This window comes from Plectrocnemia conspersa, unplaced genomic scaffold (genome assembly GCF_051122295.1).
Source record: "Plectrocnemia conspersa isolate PC_06_02 unplaced genomic scaffold, ASM5112229v1 ptg000008l, whole genome shotgun sequence".
Lineage (NCBI taxonomy): Eukaryota > Metazoa > Arthropoda > Insecta > Trichoptera > Polycentropodidae > Plectrocnemia > Plectrocnemia conspersa.
The window spans coordinates 4285583-4305022 of NW_028277172.1; the positions used below are offsets into that span (position 1 = coordinate 4285583).

At 32.4% G+C, this 19440-nt stretch overlaps 1 protein-coding gene across 2 annotated transcripts in view; it reads left to right on the forward strand.

The window, feature by feature from the left end:
* The first annotated feature begins 3064 nt into the window (after window positions 1–3064).
* The window catches only part of stumps (DBB domain-containing protein stumps), a 45235-nt gene continuing 28859 nt past the window's right edge, over window positions 3065–19440 (forward strand). Inside the window, exon 1 of one of the 2 annotated variants that reach the window (XM_088190197.1) lies at window positions 3065–3161. In XM_088190197.1, the coding sequence (XP_088046323.1) occupies window positions 3152–3161 (10 nt within the window). In that variant the 5' untranslated portion in view covers window positions 3065–3151. Of the gene's footprint in view, window positions 3162–8952; window positions 9244–19440 lie in introns of those variants that run through there. The other variant, XM_088190196.1, reaches the window with a different exon arrangement.

The following is a 19440-nucleotide window of genomic DNA, read 5'->3' on the forward strand; positions in this document are numbered from 1 at the left end:
TTCATACAAAGCATTGTAATAAATTAGATTGCAATATTGAAGTCTGAAAACTTTTTGAAAAATTTGACTTCAGCTTGGTAACAGCAACGAAGAAAATCCATTTCTATGTCACGTAAGCTTTTCAACGAGAGCCGTTATTCCACTACGTTCGTTGACTAGATATGGAGACGTATCTCTTTATATGGTGCAGAGAATGCGAATTCCAAGGACCATGATGTCGTTCCCATGCCGAGAAAGAAACAATAGATGCAACTCCCGATCGATATGCGCACATAATTAAAACAGTCGCCATCGCTTAATTGGCATTCAAATGACGGACATGCAATGATGATAAGACGATGCTAATAAAATTCCAAGTGATGCACTCGCCTTTGGTATGGACCGAAACATGTTTTTTTAGTAAAGATAATGATGCGTAAGCAGTTTTTTCGCATTGGTGAGAAGTGAATAACAAGTTAAGTTTAGGAATATCATATTCATTCTATCGCTTCTATGATGTAAATGAAAATGAGAATGGGTGCTCAAAATTTGGGTACACATATATTTTAATGGAGATAAGAATGCACAAATAGTAGAAAGAGTTCGTGTATGCAATACCTGTTTTTGAATTCACTTCGCCAGCCATCCCTATCATAAAAAAGGGACCGGCAGACCGCGGCGGCGCGGTCGTTTCTATGTTACATAACAGAATTTTGACTTGCCTGATAAAGCAAATATGTTCCTTTTATGTTGACACGTCGCGCATAACGTACATAACAATCTAACATATTAAATTAAAATAAAATTATAAATTGTATAGATAATGTTGTCTTCAGTGCTAATTTTAAATGCTTCTTATTTGCTTTATTATGAAAATATGTAGTAAAAATATTTTTTATTTAAAAAAAAATCATACGTAAGGTCATACAATTTCTAGCTACATCACTGAGTGAATTAAATCATTAAAATCGTAGGAATAATTAATGAGAACCTTGTAATTCCATCGAACTTTACGTCCTTTTTTGGTATTGCCTCCTCAAAGCATTTCCATTGAAACGATTGAATCTGTTTCGATGTCATATTTACGGCCTTCTTGAAAACATTTATACCATTCATATATCCATCGTTTGGCCAATTTATTCTCGACGCTTTGTTCCATTTTTAACTCAAAATTTATTGCGCCTTTTTCAAAATAAAAATTTCGTCGCGCGTGACAAAATGCGTTACAAATATTTGTCTGTCAAACTCAAACTACGCGTCCATTATATCCAAACGTATATATTTTCCAATAACGAGTTTAATAAGACATTTCTCGATCACGCACACACCTAAAACAGGTCATGCCCAAACTGAACTTTATGACCTATCAAGTCCGATTTTAGATCCGCGTTCTGAAATCGCGTAATTGGTTTCGCATTTCACGAGCGCTTCAGCACACGTGCAAAGCATTTTTTCTTCTGTAACTTATAAAACTGTCATGTCGGTACACAAGATTTCGTTTAATTATCGTCAGCGGTGTTGCGATGATGATAAACCTTTCTTTCGGCCGAGCTAAATTTACGCAGAGATATGAATGCGTGAGCGTGCGCTAATTTAGCGTCGAAAATATCAACGGGACTAAAATTAAATTTTACAAATACCAGATGCGTGCCGAGAGGATGAATGGGGGAGAGCGTTCGGACTCTCGGAGGATTGGCAGATTATGATCAATGACCGAGTTCGTTGACAGAAGAGGCATCTCACTCTTTGGTGCTGAATCAAAGACGAGGCGTGCCCTCTTTATGTTTGTTTTAAGAACAAACAAAATTCTTATATATGGTATGCGTAAAAAATATAGTAATTAAACAAACACTTGAGATGATCGAATTGCAGTGTAGTCAAAAAACAAGTGTTAAGGCCAGCACGAGCTTGTTATAAGATGGTAAGTATTGACGAAGCTCATCGATGCCACTAATTGTATGATGTTATTTGGCGCGTAGTTTATGAATCTATTGTTGTAAACTTTAAAGGTTTCAAGTAGTGTCTGAAGTCTTCAATGAGACTCGGCGACTTTCATAGATTCCACGTGAAAAGTTAATCGCAAAGTTTTGAGGAATGTCTAAGCGAGATTTACAGTTTGAGGTTTAAGCTTCCTTCGCTTAAGCCCACATACTACATATATACCGTCATTTTTGTATAAAAAAACGTAGAAATGTGACTTTTGAAACTAGCAATGTAGCAACGACTACATATGAAGTAAGTGAACATAGAAAATTCATGTAGAATAATAGCTATTTTTAAATCATGGCTGTCATTAGTGTATTTTATAAAACTAGCTGTCGGTCTCTCACTATCGTGAAGTTCCGCAGCTAGTGAGTGTACGAATATAGGACAATTTCAATATTCATTAATAAGTGTGTCTTTCTAATTGTGTTATAGCAAAGGATGAGTGACAGGCACATAACATCATTTAAGGATACTATAAGAGTTGTAAAAAATACAGAATGTGGGTCAATGACGACAATGGCGTTAAACAAAACCATGTGATATATGTATATGTATTCCCCTGATTGAGGCACTCCAGTAAATAAAGCACTGATTGATATTTGACTTCTGACTCCACAATCGAATTGAGCCATTCAATTCGTCCTATTGCCAAAGGTCGCCTAATGTCAGCAGCATCTTAAAATTTAAAATTCCAGTCTTCGTATGTGGGATCTTAGCCATATGGCTTGCATGCTGATAAGATCCTTGCAAATTTCGACTCTTCGGCCGATCAGCTCGTTGAACCCGTTCGAAGATTTCAATCCGCGTCGATCTTCCGAGCTAAATTTAGATCCTACTTTATCGTTTATTCGTTTCGAATCGTCCTTGAATGTCATCACTTCAGAGAGATGACAGCTCGGATCAACGTGCAGCGACTCCAGTCATTGTTCATGCTCTAGAAGTCGCCTCTTTGATTTACACTTGTTTGTCCACTTAATCCAATTGCGGTCGATCCTCAGTGCTTGAGCTGAGCAAACGACTACCTATACTACTAAACGACCTGATTGGCTCCTTGTCACGATTGGATTGCCAAGATTCGTTTCACATCCTACTCCAGTCGCTCCTGTTAGTGTTGCGAAACGGCATCGTATACTACATAGACTTGCCGCCTTTGACTAGACCTAAGACAAAGGATTCGATTCGGATTATGGATATATGTACATATACATATTCAGATAAGAATTCATTTAGAATTGTAATTCCTCATTAGGCACACATCTTATGACTAATTTTCATAGTAAAAGTAAGACTTATTGCTGCTTTAATAACATATAATGTGTTCAATGTAATCTCTTTAAAACCACCGTAGGGTTTCATTGACCAGTTTTGATTGACGTAAATTCCTCAACTTCATTTAAAAGTTAACAAGATTGAGAGTTTATTTGTGGTATGGTAATCCACGATTCAGATGATTAAAGAACTCAACTTTGTCTATTATCGATATGTATGTTTAGTAATTCTGTTGATAAATCTATTTTAAATTATTTCTGGGCTGTTATGCCAAGAGGTGTGACTTATTAAGTCTGTTATATGCAGAAAGAGCTGTTTTATATTCAAATTATTGCACATAAATATTCATAAAGCCTAGCAGCTGTGTGAGTCTTTCTGGTCTCTGGTTTCTCGTGATCAGCCTAATCAAATTGGTGTGTCTTCTTTGAGTAAATGGTGTGACCAAGTGTTTAGTCATGAATGTGTACCAATACCATTATTGTTTAGCTCCACCGTCAGTGAGTTTTTATGTTGTGATAATTGATGACTTTCAAAAGTATATTGTGAGCAAACTTGAGTGTTCCAAAATTACAATTTCATTCGTGTTTAATTTATATTTGCTTTTCTAGCTTTCTAAAAAGCCCTTAGTGAAACCCTCATAATTATATTTAAAAAAAATTTAAAACTTCCCATTTTAATTTAATTAGTTTTTTTAGTATTTTAACTATATTTTAATTTTATTTTGTTACTTTTCTTTTATTAACATAAATTTAAAAACACAAAGGTTTATATGGGATTAAAATTATGCAAAAATAATTCTAATTTCATTGCTTATAAATATAGTATTCATGATAAAAAAAACCAGAAATAGACGAAAAATCATGTATTATATTTGAGAATATACATATGTATCAGGCGCGTACGGTGAAATACTTTCCCTTTCGCTCACTCGCGTGTTAAGTGACTAGAGTAAATGAGAGATAAGGGCGTGCGTTCCGCTCACCCTTATGTCTCACTCACTCTCATCAGTGAAGGGGAAAGTATCCCACCGTACGCGCCTGATATTTATATGCATTAATTATTTTTTTATTATTTGGTTTACATACTAGATGCATAAAATAAACTATAAATTGTGAAACATTTTATATAAAATACATTATAATGGAAAAAAATAAATTTATAACTGCCAGTTGGAATGTAAAAGTCTGCGAGTCATATTATTGTTTGATGGACTTATGACGTTTTTAATGGGTAAGACTTTGCTTCTCACGGTCGGTGCGTCAATTTCAATAATATCAATAATCTCAGTAATAAAAAACTGAATCACTGATCCAATAAATATAGACTAAAAATTCCAATAGAAAAAATGACTCGCGGATCTTGAAAGTTTGGCGATCCCTGTTGAGCTTTTACATTAAATAAAAGTTATTATGTAAATCTTAGGACCAGAGAGAGTTGCCTGATGCTTTCAAAGCATTGCCCATTTTCAATTAATTTTCTGCGCACGCTTTTAATCAATTCACTGTCGTTAACGATATCTAGGCTACTGCCATTCTGGGAACGTATCATTAGCATAAAACTTGTCGGCGTCCCTTTGATACTCATGCAGTGCATAGTCAAAAGCTTATCAAACAATTGACTGCACATGTAGAAATCTCCTTATCCGATTTTGGACAACGCCCTGAGCTTTGATTGGGCTTTGATTGAGAGTCGACGTTCGTACGTACGATTTTGATTCGTACATCTACCTCATCAATTAGTATTCCCACCGGATTTCTGTGGTACTGCTGGAAATGCACTCGAAGGAACCATCGGGGGATTAGCTATTTGGTCTTAGAAAACAGTGATGGAACACGTGTGCGCACGTTGTGTATTTTTATGGTCTCAGGGTCGAACTGAGGGGTAGATAGATAAGAATGAGACTTTTGAAGCGGCGACTTTGAAAGGGACGAGAAGTTTAATAGTTTTTGATATTGTAAAATATTTTTAATGGTTTTCATACAATATTTTACTTCAATGCAACTATAAAAAAATATTTACTTAACTCTCTCCTGATGCCAAATATATTTTACGACGTTCAATCTGTCATATATCTGTTTTTAGATTATAATAAACAACTCTAAAAGATTGTGGTTTGTATTTGTTATCAATCGACATATTGAAAGATATTTTAATTATATAGTAAATGAAAATTACGGAATACAAATATAAAGAAATTACTATGTTCTATAAAAAAGTGATAGTTTTAAGTAAAATGCAACAGTAATAAAAAAAACAGTGCGACGAGGTTAATAGCTTTAACGTGGTGTAGAATAATCTTGTTTGGAACTTTGATTTTTTATCGTTACTGAAAAATAATAAAATTATATATAAAATACTTCAAAATTCATAACTTTGTTACAACAAACCATGTAAAAAACATTTAAAAATATAAATAAAATCAAAAATATATTTTTTTAATTGTTTGTAATAAATTTAAAAATCTTAGAGAAAAAAAAATTGAGATCGAAAATGCTCTAAATTAATATTAAAAAAATATATAAATTAAAATGAGAAACTTTCTACATAATCTCCTAAGCAGAGATCTACCAAGTCTTTAAAAAAAAAACAAGCGTTAGATGCAGCTCTAAAGGGCTTGTCGCCATTGCGGCCTCTAAACCGATATATAACAGAAAAAACGCGTATATGTAATAAATAAAATTTTAAATTATTTATTATTAAAAAAAACAAATTAAAAAATATGTTGTATGATATACTGTTTTATATAAAGGCCATAATAATGAATTGGAGAAATCGGTCACGACAGATCCAATACTTAAATAAAAGGTCCTATTGTGTCACGCAAGAGCCAAAACCCAAAAAAGCATGTCAAGTTCGAATGAATGTCAAAGTTCTTCTCACTATTTTCTTCTATTATAACGGTATAGTTCACTACGAATACGAAGAAAACAAACTAAACAATCCTTAAATTTAGCAGCATTTTAGGGAGGGGGGGGGGGACAAAAGTTCACCAATCATTAATCTTTTTTAAATATTTTATATTAAGATTCATAGAATGTCATTGAATGACATGTATTTTTCTGTCCAAATTCAAAATCTAGTGTTCATATTTAGACTTTTTTTTAATAATATTAAGACTTTTATTCATACCAATATATTATGACTGAGAATTAAATGAAGCATATCTAAAACGAATTTTAATCAATAGGAGAGTGCAAAAAACAATTATCCCTTCGCAGAAGTCAAAAATCCGCGCCAAAAGCAAAAAAATCGCCTTTGCAGTGGGAACGCTCGTTATTAAGCTTTGATTTTATTGCTTTTGACGTGAATTTTTGCTTTCTGAGAAGCGATAATATTGTTTTTTGATCAAAATTCGGTTTTAATATGCTTTGATTAGTCCTCTTATAGCAAAAGTCCATAGTATATCTTTAAGAATAGCTATCATATTTTTTAAACATAGTGTAATAACGAAGTGCAGACAAACCATGGAGCAATATGCGAGATGCAACGTCTGTCTGTACTTCCGCTTATTTTCCCCTGAGAGATGAGTTAGTTTACTTTGTATTTTTGACTTGATCTAAAACCATAATCATTTCTATAACTTTTATTAGGTCAAGTTAGGTTTGGTTAATTTTGGTTAATGGTTTAGGTTTGAACAGAAAATGGGCGTTTCATAACTGTCAAATTTGGTTTTATAGATATTTTAGAGCAGTATATAATTTCACTATCAGTTAAATTATATTTTCGCTAGTTGAAATATATATCTACTGGTGAAAATGTAATGAATTTGAATTTCACTAGCGTATATATAACTGCATTGAAAAATACACATTCACTGTAAAATTGTCTGTAAAAGTCAAATAATTTTACTAGCACTTGCAAGATAAATGATATTTTCACCGGTAAAAACATATATCTAAGGTTGAAAATGTATACCGAAAAAACATATTGTAAAAATTATTGCTCACATGAATATTGCTCACAAATCGATCATTAATGCGAATATTACTCACACGGAACAATTTTGAAGGAAAGTTATTAAATTAAAGATTGCGTTGAAACACTTTTCAGAGTAATTGTAAATTATATATTATCGCGGGAATTAAAAAAAGCATATTCCCTATACAAATTAAACATATTGCATTAATTTGCTATTATATAATTATGTGTATATCTATTACCGTTCCATCGACAGCTGACATCTGATTTGCGCTCAGTTTGGTTTGCCATTACGCTAGAACGCTTGCAAATTATGGTAATTTATTTCGAAAATTGTGATTCAGTTCGCGAAACTTACCGTGCGCTACATTTATTTTACGGTCGACATAAACGTCTATCCGAGCAAGTAGTTTGAATAAACATAGATCCTTTTTGCACCACGCATACTTTAATTGATAATACGCATCCGCAGAGACGTCGTACAGTGCGCACCGAAAAGTTGTTTCTGCTGTGGAGCGTAGTATCGTCGTTGTACGCAGCAATTGGAACTGTGTTCATCCACTTTATTGAAGATCTTGCTTTACGAGCCTACAAGAATGAATAAGCCAAAATGAGATTGCTCTTGTTCCTCATTTTCACCACAAAATTTTGTTCAGCGATGTCAACAAGCAAAGTTGCCGCATTTGGATTGAAGAAAATCCACAAGCCTTTATTGAGACACCGTTACATCAGCAAAAAGTAGAACGTTACAGTTAATGGAGAGCGCTATAGATCCATTATAACTGATAATTTTGTTTCACATTTGAATGGCATTGATGTGGAAGAGCTTTGGTTTCATCAAAACGGCGCAATATGTCACGCAGCGCGCGCTAAAATCAATTTATTGAAGAAAACATTCAATGAGCGCATAATTTTGCGCGATAGACATGTGAATTGGCCTCCAAGATCGTGTGATTTAACATTGGGATTATTTTCTGTGGGGATATGTGAAATCGCTAGTCTATGCCGATAAACCAAAGACGATGGACGACTTGTATAAGTCAACATTCGCCGCGTTATTGTTGATTTACGGCCCCAGCTACTTGAAAATTGCGCTTTATGCGATTTATTCCCGAAATCATATTTAAACATGAAATAAAATTAGCTTTCCAATAAAGTCAATACCATGATTTTTATGTGTTTTATTTTATTTTAAAGTTCTATACAACTAAAAAATACCCTTATATTTAATTTAATAAATCAGCAGCTTTTGTAACTTTTTCATAGTTAAAATTATCCATATGTTTTTGATTTTTAGATCAAAAATACCTAATTGCCACATTATTATTTAGTCTTGTGAAACCGAATAAATGTATTTTAAAAATAGTGTATGAATATTTAATAAAATATTATTTGTCAATGATTTTTTTGAGCCAAACAAACATTTTCTTGAGTCGTTTGAGCAATATTCGTATGAGCAATCGATTTGTGATTTATTTTTGTTAGAGCAATTTTAGTGTGAGTAAGATGTTTTGGACCTATATTCGTGTGAGCAATAATCCGCGTCAGCAATCATCCTGTGAGCAATGATCATTGAATCGTGTGTTATATCTGAAGTGGATAATATTAATTTTGTTTGTAAAATAATTTATTGTAATATTTTTATATTGAAAGTTCAACTCAGGATATATCAACAATTCGAAAGCCATAAAAGGATATCCACACAACGTCCTCGGTATACAAATGTTCAACATTAAAAACACCGTCCGGATTCGCCCCTGCGACTTCCGCTACCCGCGCACTTTCGTTGCTGCTACGTCCGCAGATCCTCCATCTCCGCAGAGGACAGCGGACGAACGGCTGGCGTCTCTGCGTCTCCCGTTTACTTACGGTCGCCGAAAATCCATATAACCACCCGATTCGACCACTACTGTGTTTTTGAGCTGGTGGGGCGGCGCTCACGTGCTACTACCACGTGCTGGTCCCAGTGGTCCGCTAGACACCGAACCGGTCTGACCTGGCCCGCGAAGGAGATGGCCGGAAGCAGCTGATTCTAATCCGGAACACCCCTTGTTTACGTCGGAAGCTGCGCCGGATGCAACATGGCCGTCGGTGAGCGCAACATCTGCACCTATTCATTAACGACATAATGAGTCGCCGAGATTCAAAACCCGCTATCGAGTAACCTGATGTTTTTTTAATTATAGTTTGACTTACCCTTGTTTCAATTTATTTATTTTGCAAACTTGGAAAGCTTTGATTGACGATTTCTTAGAAATATTATTCACGAATATGATCTATCATGTGTGAGAATGATGGCTGAGAATAGATTGAAGCAAACAGAAACGTAGTTGGCCGTTAAAATTTAAAAAAAATATGTGGACAAATGAATTTTATTATTCCAGTGACCTCCAAATTTGTGTTGCTATGCTAAAGCACTTTTAATAACAAATACAGTTTATATAATAATGTTCACAATTGATTTGATATGATATTTTTAATGCTTAAAATCCCAAAAAGGTCCAAAATATTTTGTATCTATTGATATAGGATTAAACTTAAGTGTGTAATATGAACTATTACGTATATGTATAATTACTCACATTTATATTTCTGAATTAGGTAAACAATCATTAGATATATAAATTTCTTCTTCACTATTATACCTATGTTTACAACAAATAAATTATAATAAAAAAAAACACAATGTGAGTGTTGTAACTTTTCATTGATTGTTAAGTTGTTGTTTATGTTAGCGAATTCGAACATATAGTTACATTTATCGTTCTGACTAATATTTCGTATCATTGGACATGTCATTTCTTAAAATGTGTCTAGGAAGCATAACCTTATAAATATTTTTATTTAGCTTATATTTTTTTATGCAAGCATTTAATATTACAATTCTTCACCAGGAGAGAGTCGGCTTCTGTATTGTTTTTTAATATTTCAAACATAAAGGTGGTTCAACTATGATTATACTATATTAACGCTCATGTTACTACTATATATATTTATAAAAAAACAAACATGATTTAATCAGACGTTATTCCTTGTCCTCCTTGAACAAATATTTCCGAAATGACCTATTTTTTGAGCTCCCGCAACAATTTGTCCGCCTCAAATAAAAATTTCCGCGACGACTATCTTTTTTAGCTCCCTCGGCAATTTATCCTACTCATAAATTTCCAATATGGCCTTTTAATTTTTAGTGCCCTCCTTTGATATTTTAAAAATCTAGTCAGTAAATGATTATTTTTACAAAATGAACTAGTTGTAGCTTTCAGTTTAATTTGCTTACTCAAATATTTTCCGCAAAAATCATGTTTTCTTAATAAACGTTAACTTATTATATAATAAAATGTGAACTAATTAATTGACATTCATAATTAGCACGGCACCACGCTCAAATTTGACAGTTGTGAAACATCCATTTGCTGTTCAAACCCAAACCTAACCTAAACGAATATAATAACAGTATAAAGGTTAATTTGTTAGGTTAGGTTTGGATTTGAACAATACGGGAAACGCAGTGGGGAGTAACAACTGGTGGTTTTTAAGCATGGCGCCGTGATAACTAACAAGTACGTATAAATATTTGACAATAATTTTGGGTTCAACTAAAAACCATTGCTACAAACGAGAACAGAATTTATCATAAAAATAATTATTAGGTAAATTCATGTATTTATCCTTTCTAAGCTCTAATTTTTCGGGTCAGTGATCAGAATTTATGCATAATAAATGGTCCGAATCATTTTTTAGTCACTATTTATTACAGTTTAATGGTCAGTATTTATAAAGAATAGCCAGTATTTATATTATATGATCTATATTTTAACCTCAAGGTCAGTTCTATGTTGACAAATTGTCAGCATATGTAATGTATTTAGGAGCAACTTGTTTGATTGAGCTCGCAATATTGTCACAATGAGCCAAACGTGCTCCCCACCGCCGCTCTGTCGTTATTCTCGCTTCGTTCAAATGTTCTTTTTGAATACCTTCGCGTTATATTATATTAACTAACCAGTCGTAACAGTTTTGGTGCCAGCGAGATATTTTATAAGCTATTACTAAAATAAATAATTTATTTCCCATTAATATTTATAAATGTTACATTTTTTTTAATTCACACAATCTTCCTATTTTTTTTCTAACCGTATGCTATTTTTATTCTAACCATTTGCTATTTATTCTGACCCAAAGTTTATTTTTATTGTTTTTAAATTTGTATTACAACTTTTATTAAAAATTTATTATACCTGAGTTTTTTATTTTTTAATAGCTGCTATTTTGAAACCAGGTAGCGTATCAGTGTGTCATAAAACTTAGACGATAAGATTCGTGGTTAAAACTTAGGCAAACTAAGTCACTGTGTCTTGAAGAAGCGCCATTTAAAAAAACTTCTATAAAAAAATATTTTACATTTTTCTCTTGAATTTTTAATGAAGTTACGATTTATTGTTTTGAAAAGTTATTTTAAAACAAGTTGGTGGATTAGGTTGGCTAACGAACTTAGCCAATATATTTAAACAACATTTAAAAAATGTTTTTTTGACTTTGAATAGTTTACCAGATACTTGAAAAAACGGTATATCATTTCACTTATTTCTTAAGAAAAAAATGGCTTTTGTTTTAAAATATTTTTGCCGCTTTATTTTTATATTTCAATTTACATTGTATAATATTTTTCCCTGCGGTTTTTTTTAATGGATCTATTTTTTTAATAACTCATTTTGAAATTAGATGACAGTTATCTACCGTGTTGTCAAAAGCTGTTATATATTATCCCATATATAATACTCATGACATTTAAAAAAATTTAATTTTCCATTATGGAACTTTTTTAAGTTATAATTTTTTTAATAAATCTAGATCAAGCCGACTAATGAATTTATTCAATATATTTTCAAATCTATTTTTAGATAAATTATGCAAATCTAAATATCATCAGTGATATTACAATCGTTAAACGTCATCATCGTGTAAATAAGTTAATGCTTGATAATGAATTTGAAATTATTGAAATGTTTACTTTGTACAAGGACGGTTTTGAAATAATTTAGAGTAAATGTTGGCAGCAATGACGTCGCTTCCTTTTGATATTCAAAATGTACGTCAACGTTCAATAGCTTGGCAGCGTCTCGCTCGATTCGCTCAGGAATTTGCACCAAATTCCGGGAAGCGATCGATTCCCGTTCCCCATTGTTTTGAACCCGAGTGTTCTTACATATACAGCGTCGATATTATATTTGTGTAACTGACCTCAAATGCGCATTCTTCGACGGTGATATCACAAAGTTGCCTTTTGGTTTTTTTATGACGGTTTCTCACAGGAGAAGAGTCTTCGAGGCGCAACCGCTAATGTTTACAAACATTCAGTCGCGTCGTGATATTTGGCTGAAGCGTTGACGGATTGACGGATCCTTTTTTGCATTTATAAATTTTCATGTTGTCTCAGGACATGATGTTCCATTTAGGTTTTACATTTTATTTTTTTATTTATTTATTAGTATTCACAAATTGAAAAGCAACACACTTTAACTTTGTACAAAATTTTATTATTTTTAGGTCATGTACGATCATTTTTTAAATTAGTTTTCTACCTAAATATTATTACACAGCGAGAGCGCTGTGTAATGAAATTTTAACGGCTTAAATTTTTTTGAATTCGTAAATCTGCCTCTTTTAATTTATTTTCATTATTGTTCGCTTCTTTGTGGTAATAGAAAAAGTTCCGTTGTGTGATTTGTGATATCTGAAATAAGCTATTTAATTTTTTTGTAAGCAATCAACACCATTCGACCGATTTGAATATATATAAAATGCTGCATAAATTATTCTAACACATACGTATATTTATTTATATATTGTAAATCTCCTCTAAAAGTCGTCTTGAGAATCTGGTTGAACTCTTGGGATTCATATAAATATGTACTTGAGTTGGACCAGATCAGATGGAAGTAAAACGTCTTATTTTCCAAACCTCCTATTGTATTCTCAGCCTAACTTCGTTATGTGTAAGTTCGGCTGAACTTCTTTTTATTCTAAGTCGGAAGTGAAGTGTAGTTCTGTGTTTGATTAAAGTATATACCTGATTTAAAAACTGTGTATTCTATAAAAGCAACATGCCACCGCAAGGTTCGCATAGAATTGACTCAGTACAACTGTTTTTATTAGCACGTCCCTTTAAATTCTCGATCGTCCGCCCAATCTCGATGATTCGGGGCGGAACCAGACTCTTTGTTATTATTTTTATACATATCTTATTATGCTCATTGGCGTGTTGTCATACAATGGAATGCTAAATTTAGGCTTCAGAGTATGTCCTGTGGAGATATGCACTAACCCTCGGTACATATTTTCGTTTTATCCACGTTAGAAGCAAAGTGTTCGTGTTTATTCACCCTCTAGAATTTTCAATTCCAATGTTGCGGGGCTGCAACAAAAAAAATATTTGTTATTGCTTAATAATTCTTGAGATTCAAGTGACTGCTTGCTTATCTGGATTTGATTTGACAGTCAAAGAAAAAAGCGATTACCTGCTCAGATTCTAAACTTATAAATTAGCTTATAAGTATTTATCAAATTCCTGCGACGAATATCACGCATTGTCGTGGAAGAGAATTAGACCTTTTCGATTATCCGGTAACCAAACACTGCAGTTATTGGTGTATTTTGTAATTTTTTGATAATTTTTATTTGTATAGCACCAAAACGTCACTATAATTTTGGTTTTATAAAATGCTTTGTGAATTCATTTTTACACAAATATTGTGCAGACCGCTTTTTGTTGTTGAAAAAATCCAATTTTCATCTTTTGTGAAAAATAATCGCAGAACAAATTTCATTACAGTTGTTTTTATGGTTTTAATTAAATTTGTGCGGCACCCATTTCTCAAATTTTTTCATTTCTCTAGCCGCTGCGTGGTTGGGGGGAGGGGGGGGTATATATTTTTTATATGCTTGAAGGAGAAGATTGAGATACAGAAAGAATTTAACCAAGATAGCTCTCAAAACAATAATATAATACTTTCTGAAACAATAATATTCTGTATTATTTGTAAGTAAATTTTTTTTATCTTCTCTCGATTATCTGGACCATCTTTCTGTCATTAATGAATTAAGATTATAGAAACATATTATTTTTAGATGCATTTTTAGAGCTTTTATTATCGATTTAGAGCGTATGTCCCTTGACATGGTTTCTTTTTGACTACAACTTATAATAATTTGAAGGTGAAATAAAAATAAATTATGATGTTTAGTAAATTCTAATGACTTAAAATATATTTATTAGCTCAATTTGATACAACGCGGTAAACACAATCAACAACTACTAAGTAGGTAATGGGACACCAGACTGAAATCAGACTGAAAAAAATGACATCCATTTTATAAATTATATCTATAATCTATTATCTCTGACGCGGAATATTAGCTTTTATACTCAATATATCCGCCTTTGTGAGATAATAAAAACTCTAACGTACAAAATAGAGTTGGGGCGTAAATGTGATTTGCACAACATTCCATTTATAATATAAAAGTATTTACATATGTATAATCAACTGCGTTAAATGACGATCTTTCTAAAAATCAGTGCCATTTATTTTATTGATTAAAAACTATTATTACAGCTTATAATCAATAAATTAATTAGCACGAATTTTATCCGAAAGATTAGGAAAATCTAAGAAAACTTAATCTATGATGCTCTATTGGAATTATAATTATATAAAAATCACTTATTTTATTATATCTCACAGACTCGATAGAAATTGAACATTAGGGTCCATACGAGATTAGAACCTGGGTCTTTCAGTTATTAGACATTATTAGATATTTTCGGCAAATTCATGTTAGATTATAATATTTTAGGGGGCGTAGCCCTAGGGGTCGTTGACCTCGCGGCCAATGAGATTTGTGCGAATCTAAATGGACTTGTTTTATTAAATTATATTTACATGTAACAAATGGACGATTACGGCGTGACGTTTCTCGCGATGAAGGTGAACGTGGCGCAGGTAGTGATGGCCGTAGATGATGCTTAGGGTATTAGGCTGCGTGCGGCGAGTGTCAGGTGTGATCTTCAGGTCTGTCGGTGAAGGCGCGTGGCTTGTTCCTCCGGATGAACGCTGGTAGATCTTGGCTCTCTGGTCGTCTGTGCCCGTCTCTGCTGTCTCCAAGCAGTCTCGTATGGTGCCTCTGATCGTCTCGTACTCGGACCGTCTTGTCACAAAAGGGATTCTCTTAACGACCCGTGTTGTGTGTGGTCAAAAGATATCCCTCTTGTGCCATGATGTTTGTCTCATTGTTAATGAATGAACGTTTTTGGTCACGGTCATTAACAATGAGACAATCGCACCTTTAAATATGCCTATATGTGTGGTCGCCACAATATATTTATAATATTATTATTTTTTATTCAAAATTGCACTAAATAAATTATAACGTTATTTGTTATTAAAATAATGAGTTCACATTTATAAATTTAATATTTTTGATTACGAAATTACTCACATCTCTGCCGTTGTTATAATTGCGTTTTTTACCATTATTACTCGTGAGCGTTCGTTGAGCTCGCACGTGACAAGTGCAGGTGTATGTAACAAATAAAATTTGTTCAAAAACCAATTCGATTGTTCATGACAAAAATGAATACAGATTTTTTTAGGATTATGTTTATTAATCGTTATGATCCATGGAATATATTCTCTAGCTATGATGTACTATTGAATAAATTAGTATCAGACTTTAGTATTAGTATCGCTTTTTATATATAATTCACTGAAAAAATATTAATATTTTTTACATATATTCTCATAAACGAAAACCAATCGCGCCGTTCTGAAACGATGAAAGAATAAGTGCATCGAGTTTAATTTATGTATAACGTCTGAGAATAAATCTGAACATATAAATCCATAGTCCAGTCCAGTGCTTTTAAAACATATTTAAACCAACTATATTATTAGCGCCGTTGAACATTTTATGAATGGACGGGACCGTCCCACGTTGCTATTTATAAAGCGATATTTAGTTTTATATAGTATCTAGCCAAGTCGACTATTTACATCTCAAACGTTCAGATATAACTTCAAGTTTACCAACGCCAAAACAATCATAAACCGGCTGCGATATCTGTCAAGAGGGGTAACAAAAAAAAATATATATATAATATAATTTTACGACCAATCACGTTCCCTTTGCAAACGTGAGATTCGGCATATAAAAATTGTGGGAATTATGCGGGAATATTCATCTCGGGATTTCTAAAATGATTATTCAATCTGTGGGTATCAACTGCTTACTGCTTTGACCCCGATGTCGGCGTAGATACAAATTAAAGGGAAAATAATTGAACTAATGGCCTCTTTCATGGCACTCACAGATTTAAGAAGTCAAATCGCTAGGGAGATCATGGGTCAATAGCTTAGCGAATTTATATTTATATTATATATTTTCTATGCAATAATTTTCAAAATATATATCCAAAACTTAAACCCGATCTTCGAAGACGACTTGAGAACAACACGTGTTTATCTTATTGTCTCTTCCAGTTCTCGACCGTCTGGCCAATCTTAAAGATTCAGGGGCAGAACCAGACTCTTTGTTATTATCTAATACGTGCATATATATTATTGTATTCATTGACGTGCATTTGTATAGCGGTAGATTCGCAATCAGTAAAATTTGACAACGTCGTCATTCAATAGAATATTTAATCTGATTTTGATTTTGATACCCTCGATGTAAACGGCATTTTCATACATCCCCATCCTTCTTTAAAAAAGATTAGGGGTTCGTGACCTTGTAGTCTTTAGCACCTGTTCAGTGAAGATACGCATCAATCCTCTCTATATATCCGCTCCTCGTTTATTCCAAGTCAGAAGCGAAGTGGTAGTTCTAAATGAATTTCCTGACTGAAGTGATTCGGTACGGAAATGTTCTAGCTTATGAGCCAGACTATATGTAATTGTATATAAATATTTTTTTTAAATCAGTAATACTTGGAATATCGTGGTTAAAATCTAGGCTTCGGTACATGTTTAAATGTACTTATACAGCGGAGATATTTGAGCACAGACATTGTCAATGTTAAGTCCTATATCTATGCAAGTATTTGAAACTGTTAATGGATACCGTTTGATTGTTGAAGTTTACCCCAACAAAAAATGGATGCAAATAAATAAATTAGTTTTATAAAACTCTTTCAGTACGTCGTTTGTCGCAACAATTACGAGTGGTCCCGATAACAAAATATTAAAAAAATGCATAGTGAATTTTCAGTTATATTTAATCTGTGTTCTGTATTAAAAATATGATTACAATTAAATATAGCCATTTCAATTATGATTAAAAAAAATGGATGCATAGAATATATGCCGTTTATAGTTTTTTGATAACTTTTATTTTTCTTTTTTTATAATAAAACATTTTGAAACCTACTTTATGTACAAATCTAATCAGTGTTTTTAAAGTATATTCATTTGTATTATTTGTAAAGATTTTATAATGTTTTGCACAAAATTGAGACTAGACAATCTGACCCATTAAACATAGAGACACCACAACATAATAGATCGTTTATTACATTCATTTAACATGTGGTTATGTTAAATTGCTCCACTGTCTGGAGAAGCCGTGATTGGTATAAGAAAAAATAGATGTCAACCTTGTCTGCGTTTGTAAACCTTTTCAGCGATTAAATACAATGTCTTCATTGTTTCACAAATTCTATTCGAAGAGATCATGAACTTTTACTTGTGTAACATCCCTCTTATTCTACGAATGCGGATGTAGCTTGTTTATATAGAAGTACATAGTTCTAAATTTTACCCCGCATTCTTGAACTGAGAAAGAAGCACGTGCTTATACGGTATTTCGATCCGAGATCCAAATTGTAGTCAAGGATATCTTTGATTTTATGCTTTTCGCACGTGCATGTTATTCTCAATAGAAGGGTTACTGATCTTTGTGGTTATTTCTATCTTTTTAACCGGTTGTTTTTGATATTGCTAAAAGGAAGCTGTGAGTTCTAAGTTTTTATTATGAATACAGTTTCCTTCTTGTGTAGGTAATAATATCGTTTGAAGTATGGATCACATTTATTTTACTTCAATGATACTGGGGGACTTCTTGGATCAGCATTTTGAAGAACAGATCAAGTTCTTATTATCTTATTAGCTTCGGCGATGACATTTATGATTGCCAAAGGAAACACATATTACTTAAATCGAATCTAAAGTGTGGGTGTTTTTTTTATGTTTCTCATATGCTATCACAAATCTTTCTACTTTTGATGAAGTGTACAAAAAAAGGTTGGAAAGTTTGATAAAGTATACGCGTGGAGCGTGGGGCGTGCTTGAAATCACTGATCATTTTTTTTTCGTTGAGAAAAATAATAAAACATCACTTCCTATCCGAGGGGTGCAAGTCAATTGTCAGAGGTATTTAATTTATTTTTAATTTAAATATAATTTTTTCTAAAACAATACAGTGATTCTTTCCTTATTTTTAAGTCAACTTTTTTCTCTATGATCTTTTAAAGGAACTACGATTTTTTATTTGCTGCCATTTTGAAGATGGTTAAGAAATTTAGTAAAGATATTCACAAATTATATTTAAAAAAAAGTTTTATGTGGATTTGTTTAAAAGTACTGTAGTTAAACAGTTTTATCAATTTTATTTATAAAATAAAATCAAAGCTTAACCATGAAACTTACATTTTTTTATAGCCATTTTAACTATAATTAAAGCTCCAAATCTCAGCTTTAATTGTTTAAATTCACTATGGATTATAGATTATGATATAATAATTAGTTAAAAGTTTAATTATATTTTACTTATATTTTGTTATATGGACCACCCGTAATTGTTGCAATGAAAATATTCACAAAAGACGTACTTAAAGGGTCTTATAATTTACGTTCTTTGAGTCTCATTTTTTGTTGTCGTAAAATTCTATTAAACGGTATCCATTAACAGTTGCAAAATACTTGCATAGATGAGATAAGTACAAGATAATTTTAGAACAATTTTTGTGTAAATATAATATAAACTACATATTTAAAAAATTGCATAAATAACATGTAAAAAAATTATAAAATTAAAAAAAAAACTTTTTTAATTCTAACTACTTCCCAGTCATGTCCCGATTAACTCGAAAATTTGTATTTTCAAAAATCAGTAATATTCTCAAGATATTTTGTTAAAAAAAATTGCACGACTATTTGTATATGTTTTATACTACGGCTGCATATTTTTATATCACTGCATAGGAAAGTCTGGGTCCGTGCAATAAGT